A 14,662-nucleotide genomic window follows, 5' to 3' on the forward strand; every position below is an offset into this window, starting at 1 on the left:
CCCGTGCCACTTGCTGTGCGTGTGACTTCTGTGGGCATGTTTGGAGGAAATGTGAGTCCGTGCCAGGCCTGGGCCACGGTGCTGGTGCGTTTGTAAGGGCACCTGGGGTTCCCTCCTGTGTGGGCGAGGCCCAGCCATGTCACGGCGGTGCAGAGATGCTGTGCCTGCGCGCTCCCCGGGAACAGCATGTCCAGAACACTTCTTTTTGGCAGGAGGTGCACAAGGATACAGGACTGCCAGAGCACAGCCTGAATTGCACTGAGCACACAGAGGTCCACACTCATGGCTGGGAGCCTTTCTTGGAACATGCTGCTTGTGTGACCCCAGCGTGGGCAGTGCGACTGAGAGCCGTGCCATCGGGACCATTTCCCTGCCGTCCAAAGGAGGGATGGAGGGTGAGAGCCAGGCTGTTCCTGGAGCTGGAAGAGGAGCCAGACAGGCCGTCAGGATGGCTCTCCGTCCGCCCCAGCTCCCTGGCACACGGCAGGGATGGGATGCTCAGGCTCGCCGGGTGCCGACCGGCAGCGCAGCCCTTTGGGGAGGCGGGTGGCGGCTCCCCGAGCACCCCGCATGCCGGGGCTCCCCGCAGCCCGCTCCGGGCGGGCGATGCAGGTGGGAAGCGCCGGCAGGGGCTCGTCCCGCCGCCCAAGGGGAAAGGAGCGGGAGAGGAGCGGAGGAGGAGCGGAGGGCGGGAGTCGGAGCGGGAGGGAGGGAAGGAGGAGGAGCGGGGCGGGAGCCCGGGCCGGCCCCGCCCGCCCCGCCGCTCCGCACCTGAGCGAGCAGCGGCGGCTCCGCGCCGGCCCCGGCCCCGGCCCCGGCCCCTCCGACGCCCGCCCATGGCTCGGCCGCTGCCGCTGCTGCTCTGCCTGGCCGCGCTGGGCGCCGGCTGCCGGGCGGAGAGCCAGCCCGCCGGCACGGCCGGGCCCTCGGCCGAGCCGCTGCAGGACGAGGCGGACAACCAGGAGAACATCCTCTCGCAGGTACCGCGGGCACTGCGGCACGGCCGGGCCGGGCTGGGCGCGCTGCCGCGGGCTCGGGGTGCTCGGCAGAGCCGGGTGCTCCTGAGCGTGGACTTCTCGGCAGTGCTGGGTAGTGCTGTGCACACTCTGGGTGATGCTGGGTGCGCGCTGCCGGTGGAGCTGGGTGATGGTGCGCACATCCTGGGTGATGCTGGGTGTACGTTCTCGGTGGAGCTCAGTGATGCTGTGCACCGGAGGAAGTTCATCACGGAGGGCTCAGTGAAATCACTGAAGCCCATCAGGGAGCACTTCACAGACTCCATCCTATCATTTCTCCGGGGGGACTCAGAAAAAGGGAAACTCCTTGAGAGGAGAATTGGTGGGGCCTCTTTGTGTGCCGAGGGGAGGGATCCGGGCTCTTTCCCTGCCAGTGGGATGCGGTGGAGGTTTCTGTTAGATTTGGCTGATCAGGCAGTGTGTTATTATCTGCCCTCGGAAATGGCTAACGCAGAGACTATTGCAAATGTACCGCCAAAGTTATTTTTGTGCTTGGGCTTCCAGAAGCGCTGTCTGCAAATCTCCGTAAAGGAAATTCCTGGCATTGTATAGGGCTAATCAGAAGTACTGCTTCACCACCAGGTTACGCTGCTTATAGGGTGGCTTTCAGTCACTTTTCCAATGTACCCTTGCCGTGTTGGCCTGTGTAAAACAGTCTTGCTCTGGGTAGCAGGTGGCTTATTGGGTCTTTTGCACACAGAGCATTAAAAGAAAGCAGAAAAATTAAAAACTCTCGTATTTAAAATTCAAAGCAGCATTCTGCGCACAGTGCGATAAAAAACACAAAAAATAACCAACTGAAGGAAGCCCGTTTTTATTCCCCTCGTCGGCAGCGATTAGCTCTGCGCTCTCTAGAAAGCTCCTTGGCTTGGCAGATTCTGGAAGAGCTGGCCAGTTTCCTTGAGATTCAGGGTATCCAGAGTGTCCTTGTTTGGACCTTGAGCTCCGGGCCGTGCTTGTCCCCGGGCGTGCAGAGGTTTCTCACTGCCGGTGACCTGTGCTCAGCTGCTAGGTGACTACGACAAGGTGAAGGCGGTGTCCGAGGGCTCCGACTGCCGCTGCAAATGCCTGGTCAGGCCCCTGGGCCGCGGCGCCTGCCAGAGGATTAACGAGGGCACCTTCAGAGCCGAGGACTTTTACACGGTGGAAACCATCACGTCAGGGCCCAGCTGCAAGTGTGCGTGCGTGGCCCCCCCCTCAGCTCTCAACCCTTGCGAGGGCGACTTCAGGCTGAAGAAGCTGCAGGAGGCAGAAAGCAGCGACCTGAAGGTAGGAGAGCAGCTTCAGCTCCTGGCTCTTTGGGGGACAAGGTCATCTTATGAAGCCTTTTTTTTTTTTTTTTTTTTGCTGAGCTTTTTCTGAAAAAAAACCCCTCTATTTCCTAACATTTTTCTTAAGTCATCTCCTAGTTATATTTATATCTGCATGTTTGATATAGAAAGCAAGCTCAGCTTAAGGGACTGAGTCGAGCAGCTGCAGTGGATGATTCACTTGATTCATCCTGTGCTGCCTGGGGTCCACTGTGGCTTTCTGTGCTGAGAGCCCAGTAGGGACTGGGCTGCTCCCTGCCCCCTGTCCAGCTCCAAATGTCCCTGGAGGACAGCTCTGCTCTCCTCAGCAGCTGCCAGATCTTTTTTCTGTTGCCGACAGGGACTCCCAGGGACCCACGCAAAAAAGCTGATTTGGCTTCCATGGGCCGAAAGCTGCTGATGCGTCAGCGTGAGGGTGTGATGCACAGCTGGCTGATGGCAGGATGGATTTGTTGTTTTAAATGCTGACACTTCTCTACTATTTAGTATTTTATCTCTCTAGTAATACATACTTCTTTTCCAAAAGTCACAGTGTTTGCTTTAAGTACTCCTGTAGTACTTTTACTGGATGCTTCCTTTTGCTGGTGTAGCAGCTGGCAGCAGACCCTGCTGGGTTTTCCAGTTTGCCTCCCGTGCCACTGGCTTGGTCCAGTCCCTGTGAGTCCCTGGAGTGGCAGGTTGAGTGCTGGTGGCACTGGTGCCCCTCAATCCCTCTTGGGTGGGAAGGGGGTGGCGTGCAAGGTGCCGTGGGGCAGCTGCCATTGAGGCCACCACGATGGGCTTGTTCTAATTAATTTGGAGCTCGAGGATGTGTTTCATCTTACCCGACTGCAGACACTTAGCAGCTTCTTGTCCAAGCTCTCCTGCAGCTAGGGAAGATAAACAGGCACAGGCAAACAATTCCAGGGAAGGATGACGCCCACTCTGGAGTTGTTTGATGGTCCCTCGTCTGGGGAAACGCCAGGAGGTCCCACATGGCCTTAGATGAGAGTCTGAGCTCTCTGCGGTGAGGGGAGGGGACACCCCGAGGTGACAGAGCCACCCCTGTGGTCCCTTGCGGGGAAGCAGGCAGAGCTCCTGCACCAGCAGCTCCCAGCTCCCTCCTCATCCTCCTCCAGGAGGAGCAGAACTCCTGAGCAGAGCTCCCGGCCGTCCCTTGGCTCCGGCAGCGCTTCCCAGCGGGCGCTGCTCGCAGCCAGCTGTGGTGTGAAAGGCTGTCTGCCTGTCTGTGTGTCTGTCTGTCCTCTAGGAACTGGCCCCGGCTGCCCCGCTCCCTTCGCAAGGGCTGGCGGCCAGGCGGCTGCACAAGGTTTATCCAAACACACACACTGGGGGTGTTCTGTGCTGCCAGCGTCCAGCCCAGCAGCTGGGCAGCACGACTGCCTTCCCTCCGAGCACAGAGCCCCTCCTGGGGTCAGGATCACTGGGAGCAGCCCCTTCTTGTAGGACAGGCTGGGAAGAAGGAGAGGACACAGCTCCAGTTCTTAAGCCACTCACGAGGAGCAGCTCCCACAACTCATCAGTGAGTGAACCCCTCAGCTCTAGCAGCCCCAAAGGGTTTTGCTCTCTTTGCTGGTCCAACAGGCATTGCTCTTTCCCGGCCCAGCAGCAGGAAGGGCCCGGGGTCATTTGTATGTTGTGTTTTACCAGGCTTTCTTATGATCTGACCTGGGTACTCCCTGTGTGGGAGAGCTGTGGGAAGGTCCCTCCCTTGGGTGGGCTGGAGGATGAGTCCCTGAGGGAATGATGAGAAAGAGAGAGACATCCAGGCAGCAGGAACACAGCCCAGGGCAACCAAGCTCAGTTGAATGCCTGCACTGGGCTTTCCAGCTGAAGGTTTCGGTCCCATCTGTGCCTTTAGTAAGGTCCAATGGGAATTCATGGACCATCAGACTATGGCAGCCAAACTCCACAGTGGGTGAAGGGAGGGAAGCAGTGAGTTGATAGGAACACCAGTGTGGTCTTTGGGGAAGGAGGGCAGGGAGGAGCTTTATCTCAGATCTGTGAAATGGCAGCAGGCTGCCTGCAGGCACAGCGCGAGTTCTGGGGGTCTTGGTGCAGAGGGAGGCTGTGCTCAGGATCATCCCCAAGGAGGTTAATGCAGTCTGCAACCTTTGTGCATTGATGGAAATTCTCCAGCCTGGAGGGAGAGTGGTTGTCTCCAGTGGCTGTCTGGCAGGCAGTGTGCATTGTATCGGCCGTCTCCATCCAGCTCTCAGTGGAAAGTGGATGCACAGCCATAAAACAGCTCTTGTCTCTTAATGCTGTCATTTTATCTGGCCCAAAAAAATCTTTCCTTTGCTGTCAGCTCCACAGGGAGGTTGCAGAGGCTGGGGTGGAAACTCCAAGTGCTGCCAGCAGTGCTGCCTGTGATTCTCCCATGTTTATGAAGCTCTGCTGACCAGTTTGTAGCTGCTGGGAGAAAATGTCACCGCCCTGTAGTAATTCCTATGCACTGAAAATCCTGCTCAGCCATCGGGGTTGTAGAATCCACAGCACCACGCTGGACCCGTGGGGACACATGGGGACACATGGGGACATGTGAGAACAGGAGCAGGTGGCCCAGGAACCCTTCCCACCAGCCATGCCATGCTCAGCACTGTCCTCTGTGGCACAGCACCAGAAACTGGACGAAATGCAGAACAAGGGCTCTGCTGTCCAGATCCCCAGGGGTGACCAAGGGCTGATGCTGGGCAGGACACAGGCACAGGGGTGACTTAAATCGAGGGTGTCTGTGAAATGGGTGGCTGCAAGAGAGAGCAGCATCCCTGTGATAAAATTGTTGTTCAGAAAGGGAACTGTTGCCAGGCTGGCACCGAATTTCTATTTCTTCACTCTTGCAATTTGAGAGTAGTTTAAAACTTTTTAACAAGTTTCTTCTTGTTCCAGGAAAAAGAGCACAGGATAGCATGAACTCAGAGTCTGATCTCAAACTGAGCTGCCTTTTCCTTGTTGCCTCTTTTGCTGGCAGTCCCATCACTGGTGGAGTAGTTAAGCCTTTGGGCTTGTGGGAGAGCCTGCCTAGAGCTGGCAAAGGGAGCAGCATTTTACCTTGCTCTGCTGCTGATCCCCAGCACCCAGAATGTGCTCCTGGAGCCCTGAGGCTCTGTGGAGGGGGCGAGCATCACTCTGCAGGCCGTGCTCTGACCGGGGCAGCAGTGCAGCAGGGCTGTTGAAGGGAAACCTTGCATGTTAATCCAAATTCTTGCACTCAGATGGAGTGCACTTGACTTTTTGGCTGAAGAAGCTCCATGGGGGTATGTTAGAGCAAGTGCTGCTGCCTGACTGTTCTCCCCTTGCCTTGCAGCTCTCCTCCATCGTCGAGATGCTGGAAAGTGCTTTTTACGGCTTAGACCTTCTGAAGCTGCACTCAGTCACGACCAAGCTGGTGGGCCGGGTGGAGAGGCTCGAGGAGGTGAGTCCTGATCTCCTTCAGTGCCCTTGCCCTCGGTGGGACTGACCTCCAGCCAAGTTCCTGCAGCCTTTGGTGCATTCAGAGCCACGTGGCCTGGGAAGAAATGCCAATTAACTATTTGGCTGAAACTAAACCAGACCAGACTTGGGTGTCTGAACCAGACCTGATCACAGGCAGTGCTCAGTGCATCCCCATCCCACCAGCCTTGCCTGACCCTCTCCAGCTCTCGCAGTCCCTCAGGGTTTAGACTGGGAGCGGGGTCCCAGCTGTGGCCTGGACAGGAGCAGCACCTCCTTTGGGTCAGAAGGCCCTGCTGTTACGTTTCTCCTCTTCTCAGTTTTACTTGCATGCTGCTGTGATGGTTGCTCTCAACCAGGAGGTTTTGTGCTGTTTGATGTGGGGGCGAGAGGTTCGAGGCTGGTGCTGGGGTACACTCAGCAGGACTGTGGGGAGCCAAGGAGCTCGCATTCCTGAAGGACCAAGTTACGTCTTGGCCTGTGTTAAAACAGAGCAGAACCCTCAACCTTCCATTTAATTTTAGAGCAGACTTCCAGTGAAATAATTTTCACTTCCATGCAGTTTAATATTTCTTTGGCTAGCACAGCGTAGGGTTTGCAGTTTAAGCTCTGCTTGGCTGTGTAGGAACAGGTTGCCAGATTAAATAGTGGAGTTTTCTCCCGTGGTCTGTATCTGGGACGGTAATTCCACATTCTTGTCGGAGTGGAGCAGTCCTGTTTGTCTCCAGCCAGGAGCTGAGAGGCAATGACTTATAAAGCCAAAATTCCACTTGCAAAGCGTTTCGGGAAGGCACGGCGTGCTCCGTCCCGGGGTCAGGAGGGAGACTGCTGAGGGGAGCACACTGCCTGGGAGCTTTGAGTGTCCAAGCATGGAAATTGACCCCACAGGGGTTTTGAGGTCTGAAAATAACAAAGCACCCATGTTCTCCTTTGCAATCGCACCCTCTTCCTGTGGTTTAGTGCGTTCTTCAGTCATTGCTTGGGTTTGCCAAGGGATTGTTTCAGGTGGTGTTATCACTGAACTCTGCTCCGGTATCAAAGTGGCCCTGCCTACCAGCTGGTTTCTGCAGGGGGGTTCAGAGCCAGCAGTGCTGGTGGCACGCTGGGCACGTGGGGTGACCTCTGCAGCCTGGTCACTCCGCTCACAGCCTGTCACAGGCAGGCAGGTGGGCAGAAAGCTCCCTAGGGCTGAAGGAGTTTGGCCTGGGGTGGAGTTGTAGAGGTGTAGGAGCAAGGAATTCACAGGGGTCTCTAATTTCCCAGAAGTGAGGCTGCAGGATCATGTGAAAGCAGCTGCAGCTTCCTGCAGGCACTTGGACAGGATGGAGAAAGGCAGGAGAGGCCTTGGTTAGGAGGAGATTGCCCAGTGCTTGGGGCAGAGCCCAGCTGATGCAGACAGCAGGTGTGAAATGCCTCCTGCTGCTGGCTTAGCACGGGAATTCCTGTGGAGAGGATGTGGAGGAGGATCACAGCCCGCACCGGCCTGGGCTCTGACAGCAGGGACAGCTGAGATGCTGAACTGGAGCCTGGCATGGCTTCAGAGCATCGCCCTCCCGGGCGCGTTGCTTTTGGCAGCTGCTGCCCTGCACAGCAGCTGAGCAGCCTCAGCAGCATCACAGGCCAGGCTTTGGTGCTGCCTCTCTGCTCAGGGGGAGGCAGATTTCAACCTCGAGCAGGTCACGAGCCAAACATGACACAGGAGAAGTGGTGAGGGCACAAGGCTGTTGGAATCAGTCATCCTCTCCCAAGGAGGATGGTGTTGAGAGCTGCTCCTGCACTGCTCCTGGGAGAACATCATGAGATGCCCTGCTCCTCTGCTCACTGCAGCAAAATGCTTGCTGGAGAGTCCCCTGTGTCATTGGACTCGGCCTCAGATATCCTGGTAAATCGGTGACTCACGATTCTTGGGTAAAGCCTGGGAATTCAGATGCCTGTGGAAGGGGCTGGGGGTTAACCCTCTGGTTTTGCAGGGCTTGGAAGGTTTCATGAGTTCTTTGCAGTACAACAAGGTATTTTAGACCAATGGTGTTGGTAGGCGGAAGGAACTTCCAATTCTTGGTCCGTGGGGTGCCTTCTCTAGTGAGGCAGCTCCTCTGCTTTGTTTTCAGCTCACAGCTGTCGCATCAGCTGGCAATTCTGAGGTCACAGATGGAGGTCACAGTGGGTTTAGGAGAAATTAATGGTGGAACAGATTGAAAATGAAGGATCAGGGTAAGCACCCCCAGTGTCTGTGCCAAAGTGCTTTGACTGATGTGCCACCTATGCAAAGCAGTTGCTGTTTGAGGTGTAGAAGCCCAAGGAGTGATGAGCAGAGACTGCAGCCCTCCCTTGGGTACGGGCTGTGTCTGTGGCTGGGGACTGAGAAGGGTGAAGGGCTTTGCCTGCCGGGGGAGTTGCAACCAGCCCCAGCTCTGTCCCTGTCCCAGGGCAGCTCTCTGAGGGTCACTGGCTCTTGTCCTGTTCCCAGATTCCCAGATTCTGTGGGAGCAGAGGGTGTTGGGGAGCAGCAGTCCCTGAGTGCAGGCACTGTGTGGCCAGGCCAGGAAAGTGGGATTAATAAACGCAAGATGAACTTGCTGCCACAGGTGAAGGGCACCAGGGTGACTTAAGGTGTTTCAGCTTGTCTTTTCCTCTTCCTTTCATCAGCTGGCGAACGTGGCTGAGGGTGGGGGTTGAAAGAGCCTCAAGGCCACTCTCCCACTCCGTGGGAACCTGCAGCAAAGAGTGGATCTGGGATATGTACACCAGGGATGGGGTTCCTGGATCCACTGGGGTCATGGGCATCTTCTTAGCAGCTGAAGTGCCTAGCCTCATGGAGAATCCCCAGCTGTGGGTCCAGGATGGCAGCACCGAGCTCCAGGGCTGTGGTTTGGGGCCACAGAACATCCCTTGTGGTTAAAGTGTCCTCTCCTGCTTTCCTAGGGCATGTCCAGGAACTGGACGCAGGAAGGCCAGCGGGCAGGAGCCAGCGGGGAGGAGGCTCTGCAGGATCCCCCTGGCAGGGCAAACTGCTCCAGGCTCCTCAGCAACAGCCTGGCCGACCTCGAGGGCTCTCTGCAGCGGGACGCTGAGGCTGCCTACGCCCACTCGGAGGTACAGCTCGGTGTCGCTGCTGCAGCCCTGCGGTGGCTCCTGCATGTGGCCCTGCCCCGGGGGGATCTCTGCTCGCTGGAGTGACCCCGCCGTGTGCCTGGGCACAGCCCAGCTGCTGCTGGGATGGCATCTCGGTGGAAGCAGGGGGAGCTCGCTCCCTCGGCCTCCCCCCTTCCCACGGGCTTGTTGGTTTTCGAGGTCAGCGGTGGCTGAGCTGCTTGGAAAACGTGATGTCATTGTGGGGCCGGCTGGGAAGCGCTGGGAAACAGAGCCTTTGATTAGCGGGGCTTGGGGCTCGGTGGAGGGACAGCCTGTCGCCTGCCTGCCCTCCCTCCAGCCAGGCAATTGCCCCTCCACCACCAGCCCCTGTGCCTGGCGGGCTCTGGGCAGGGGCTGGGCATCCCCTGGCTCTGGCACCCAGCCCCAGACTGTGGGGTCCCCGTGGGTCTGCCCAGCACGGGGACATCCTTTGCCTGGGCAGCAGTTTCGGTGCAGCCCCAGAGAGATGCGAGCGGGGTGTTTTGGGAAAAGGTCTGTCCAGGGTGTCCTGAAGTTCTCGCTGCTTCAGTGGGACTATCTAGGATGGTCCATGCTCCTCTGATCCCTGCTGGGCAGCTCCTGGAGCGTCCTGCCCTCACCCCAGTGTCCCTCTGCAGGGCAATAGGAGGTGTCTGGCAGGGGGGAACAGTTAGTACATAATTTCCAGCTCGAGCAGGGGTGCTCAGCTCCTGAGGATGGCAAGAGCCTGTGCTTTTGCCCTCCACCCCTGCTCTGCAGATCCTGTGTGGGGATGGGCTGCCCAAGCCCCTGGGGACAGTGCTGGGCTCCCACACGTGCGCTGTGTGTCAGCAGGGAGGGAAGTGGCACCAAGTGAGCTGTGCCAGCACTCCCTGCCCCAGGGAGAGCCGTGCCCAGGCAGGGGTGTCCAGCTGTGGCCCCAGCCCCACTCCCCTGCTCCCACACCATGAGCTGAGCAGCTGCTGCCTGCTGGAGAGGAGCCAGCCCCAGCCAGGCAGGGGAGCAGACCATGGGGCTTTTATTACCCCGAGTGACCTCATTTCCCAATATTCCCCTTTTCTCACTGCTAATTGCAGCAGGGCCCATCTTGTCAGCCGAATGGGCACTGCTTCAACCCTCAGGCTGGCTTTTCGATTTTCTTTAATGAGATGAAATCCTTCAGACCTGAGCTGTGGCAGCTGGTTCCCTGCCCTGGGGGGGTTCCTGGTCCCTGCCTCGGGAGGTTCCCGCTCCTGCTGGGAAGGTGCCTTCAGCCTCTGTGAAAGCTCAGTGCACGTTGCACACTGTGCAGATCATCTGCTGGAACCAGCCCCTGGCATTCCAGGGAGTGACCCTACTTCTGCCTGCCCTGCACCCCACAGCGTGTGCCTTATGGAGCCCTGAGTCCCAGAACTGCGGGGTGGCACCAAGGACATGCAGGAGCAGTGCTGGTCTGCCACCCTGCTGTGTCCTGAAGGGCTGAGGGAGACAAAACCAGGACTGAGGGAGACCCTGAGGAAGGAGGGAGCTCAAATCCTTCTGCCCAGCATGGGGCTGTGCAGCCTGACCTGCCCTTTCACCAAAACATAGCATTTCTAGCCTATCTGGTAACAACCTCCTGTGTCTCTTCCAGGGGAAATATGAAGAAAGATTCCTGAAGGATGAAACCATCTCCCAGCAGATCAACTCTGTGGAATCCCTCCCGGAGCTGCACCTCTCTCTGGAGGAGAAGAAGCCTGAGCAGCTCTTGCAGAGGAAGCTGCGGGTGAGGAGCCGGCCTCCTTCCAAGCCCACCATTGTCCGAGGGGTCACCTACTACAAAGCCCAGTCCACTGAGTCAGAGAACGACATCGAGGAGCAACGTGAGTTGGGTATGCAGCCGTGGTGGGATGGTGGCTGCATCCCGCAGCAAAGCCAGTGCCTCACCTCCTGGGAATGTGGGGGCAAAGTGTGTGGGAGCACGGGGGGAGGTGGGACAGCTGGTACCTCACTGCTGTGCAGCCTTTGAGCCGTGCCTGCGGGGCGGTGTAGCATTGGTATTCCATGGAAAATCTCTGATAGCTAAGGAAATAGCTCACTTCTTTGGTTCAAAACACCCAGCATCAGCACCTTTCCAGAAGGAAATGGGGCTTTTTTCAATATGCTTGTGTTTCAAACCCGCCTGCCCGATGGCATCCCGGGAGGATTGTGCAGTGTTTGCTGTGGTGGAAGGCAGTTCAGGGCTCGTGGCCCAGGCTGGGAGCAGGGGATGAACCCTCATGGACCAGCGGGGTGGGCAGCACGGGCAGGGCAGAAGGGCAAGTGCCCTCGCTGTGCAGACTGGCTCAGCAAGGACATCCAGCCCTGCCCTGCAAATGGAGATGAGGAGGAGCAGAGGGCGCCCGTGCTGGCTGGGGAATCCCAGTGATCCCCGTGCCCTGCCTGAGGCTCCTGCTTTGGATCCTGGGTTAGGTGAGTGGGATCTGGTTTGGAACGCAGCTGGGTCTCCATCCTGCCCATTCTCTGGGAGGTGGCAGGGCAGAATTGGTTTCTGTCACCTCCCGCTCTGCCTGGCCCGAGGTGGTGGATGTCACTGTGATGGGGCCTCACTCACCTCCTGACACGGGCACTGTCAGCCTCGGGGGACACGGAGAGGGAACGCAGGTGGATTTAGTAGCAGCCAGCCTGCAGCAGTGCCCAGGGAGCCGGCTGGAGGGGCCTGGCTCCCCTGGCTGCAGGGCTGACACCTGTGCCTGTGTTTGGCAGCGGACGAGCTCTTCAGCGGGGACAACACGGTGGATCTGCTGATAGAGGACCAGCTCCTGAGGCCCAGCAGCAGGGCAGGCGAGCCCATGAGAAAGCCCTCCCCAGTGGGGTGGCCGCCCACCCCTGGCATGGCTCCCAGCACCGTGCCAGCTGCGGGCACTGCTGTGACACCCACGGTGCCGCTGTCCCCTGCCGCGCCAGAGCCCACCGCCGTGAGCTGGCTGCCCCCCGCCCCGAAGGCCGTCACTGCCCCGGCAGGGCTGGCACAGGAGGGGACCCCACAGCTGCCAGGCACGGCCAGCACAGGGGTGGCCACAGCCACAGAGAACTTGCTCGTGGCCACCCCCGCTGGAGGCTGGGGTGACACGGAGCCCAGCCCGGGAGCTTGGGTCCAGGCAAACACCCCCGCAACGCCGGTCAGCCCGGCCATCCCTGCCACGCCAAAGGAGGGCCTGGAGGAGGAGGACATCAGGAACATCATTGGTGAGTGCCTGCAGCTGCTGTGCCCATCCAGCTTTGTGAGGAGGGGCTGGCTCGTGCCCACAACACATCCTGATAAGCACAGCACACCTGGATTCGGTCACAGGCGGGAGGTGTCATGGAGGTGGCAGCTGGACAGCACTTCACTGGGGTGCCAGGTTTAATTTTTAACTCTGGAACCTACTGTAGTTTCCTCTCACCTTTAGGGGCTGGGTTGGGCAGAGCAAAAAGACACGGGACCTCAGATGGTCAGCAGCCTCAGCTGGAGCAGGGACATGGCTGAAGCTGTGGGGAGATGTTTGTGGGGTCTGGCCAGTCCTGCTGGGCCTCACAAAGCTGCACCAGAGCCAAGGTGGCAGAGGGTACCTGATGGGTGAGCAAGGGGCTTGGGGAGAATGATGCCTTCAGGGAGAGCATGGCCACCCTGCCTCTGGCCTCACAAGCCTTTCCTTGCCCATGCAGGGCGCTGCAAGGACACGCTGTCCACCATCTCGGGGCCCACCACCCAGAACACCTACGGGCGCAATGAGGGAGCCTGGATGAAGGACCCCCTGGCCCAGGAGGAGCGGATCTATGTCACCAATTACTACTATGGAAACACACTGGTGGAGTTCAGGAACCTTGACAACTTCAAGCAAGGTGGGTTTGCCCCATCTCTGATACCGTGCTAGCCACCACTGAGCTGATCCAAGCAGCATCTCCGTTCCTGGGGATGATCTGCCTAGGGACCTTCCACTCTCGGGTGCTGGCACCCGGTGTGCAGGGCACAGAGCATGGGACAGCTCAGGCTGTGGCTGGTGGCCAGGGAGGGAGTGTAGGCAGAGCTGTGGGCAGAGGTGCTGCTGGCACGGCCACTCACCCCACAGCAAAGGGAGGTCTCGGCAGCCGGGTGTGTCTGCCCTGCAGGTCGCTGGAGCAACTCCTACAAGCTCCCGTACAGCTGGATCGGGACAGGGCACGTTGTCTACAACGGTTCCTTCTACTACAACCGGGCCTTCACGCGCAACATCATCAAGTACGACCTGAAGCAGCGCTACGTGGCCGCCTGGGCCATGCTGCACGACGTGGCCTACGAGGAGTCCACCCCGTGGCGGTGGCGAGGCCACTCTGACGTGGACTTTGCCGTGGACGAGAACGGCCTGTGGGTCATCTACCCGGCCATCAGCTACGAGGGCTTCAACCAGGAGGTGATCGTGCTGAGCAAGCTGAACGCGGCCGATCTCAGCACTCAGAAGGAGACCACGTGGCGGACGGGGCTGCGCAAGAACTTCTACGGGAACTGCTTTGTCATCTGTGGGGTCCTGTACGCGGTCGACAGCTACAACAAGAGGAACGCCAACATCTCCTACGCCTTTGACACGCACACCAACACGCAGATCATCCCCAGGCTGCTCTTTGAGAACGAGTACGCCTACACCACGCAGATAGACTATAACCCCAAGGACCGCCTGCTCTACGCCTGGGACAATGGCCACCAAGTCACCTACCACGTCATCTTTGCCTACTGAGACCCCCCCCACCACAGTGGGGCACTGCAAGCCAGGGGCCACCAGCACCTTTTATTATTATTTTTATTGTTATTATTGTTATTTTGTACAAATTGAAGAGTAAATGATGGGTTTTGTTTCAAGCTGGTTTTTTATGGTGGATTGTAGATCGATCCCCAGGCCAGAAGCGCTCCCTTTGTCTTTGCTGTATCCTTGCTTCTGATTTTCCTTCCCAGGGGAAGGAGGTCCTCCTTTGGAAGGGCAGGCCCGGCTCTCCTACCCAGGGAAGAGGAGGTGGCCCAGACACCGTCCTCCTGAGGATGTTTTTAGCTGGAGATGATCAGCAATACACCCCGAACCAGTGCACAGATGCACTCACCAGGTCCCAGCGGGATGCTGCTGCCTGCCTGTCCTGGTGGAGGACCTGCACATCCCATGGGAATGTCCCGTCTCTCAGGACCATCCTCCCAGCTGACAGCCAGCAGGCCCCTTGGAGATCCTGCTGTACACGGGGCTGCGAGCACGGCTCCAGCAGCCCCTGGTGCTGGTACTTAGGTCAAGGACTGTCCCCTCCAGCCGGCGCTCTGCTCTCTGCAGGCCGCCCTGGGGGGCTGGACGCACCCCGAGCCCTCACTCATGCCTGGAGGGAGCTGGCGGCAGGAGGGGGATGCTGTAAATACGTGTAGATGGCTTTTGTTTGTTCATCTTGTAACCCAAATAGTTCCCCTTGGCATTTGCTGGTGAAGGCTCTGCTCAGCTGGGCACTGGGCTGCCTGGGCAGGGGCTGGCAGAGCCCTCGCTGTGCCACTCCACCTCCTACATTCCCTCTCATGCCCATGCCCGCCCTGGTCCTGGACCACCAGGATCCCCTCAGAGAGGCACAGCCCTCGCCCTCCTGCCCGTCAGCATCTTGTATTTACCTGCTGTCAGTAATAAAGGATCCAGTACCTTTGCAGCTGTTCGGGGCTTTCTTTGGCTCAGCTTCACCCTCTGGGTGCATGACAATGCACAGGGGTGTTTTGGGTGGGTTTTGGTTGGTTTGGGGAGAGCCAGTTTACACAGCAGATGGGGACAAACTCCAGAGGGCTTGAGGCTGCTTGGG

General features: G+C 58.5%; 1 protein-coding gene across 2 annotated transcripts; it reads left to right on the forward strand.

Annotated features, from left to right (window-relative positions):
- Positions 1–836: 836 nt before the first annotated feature.
- Positions 837–14,515, forward strand: OLFML2B (olfactomedin like 2B). 2 transcript variants are annotated; one of them, XM_063165330.1, is made up of 8 exons: positions 837–980; positions 2,022–2,285; positions 5,634–5,741; positions 8,681–8,851; positions 10,482–10,719; positions 11,594–12,076; positions 12,536–12,712; positions 12,980–14,515. In XM_063165330.1, the coding sequence occupies exons 1-8, from the start codon at positions 837–839 to the stop codon at positions 13,579–13,581; spliced, it is 2,187 nt and encodes a 728-aa protein (XP_063021400.1). In that variant the 3' UTR covers positions 13,582–14,515. The 2 variants fall into 2 exon arrangements, with proteins under 2 accessions (XP_063021400.1, XP_063021401.1); XM_063165331.1 differs by having other exon boundaries at positions 10,482–10,710.
- The last annotated feature ends 147 nt before the right edge of the window (positions 14,516–14,662 follow it).

This window comes from Melospiza melodia, chromosome 11 (genome assembly GCF_035770615.1).
Source record: "Melospiza melodia melodia isolate bMelMel2 chromosome 11, bMelMel2.pri, whole genome shotgun sequence".
In the NCBI taxonomy this organism is placed as follows: domain Eukaryota; kingdom Metazoa; phylum Chordata; class Aves; order Passeriformes; family Passerellidae; genus Melospiza; species Melospiza melodia.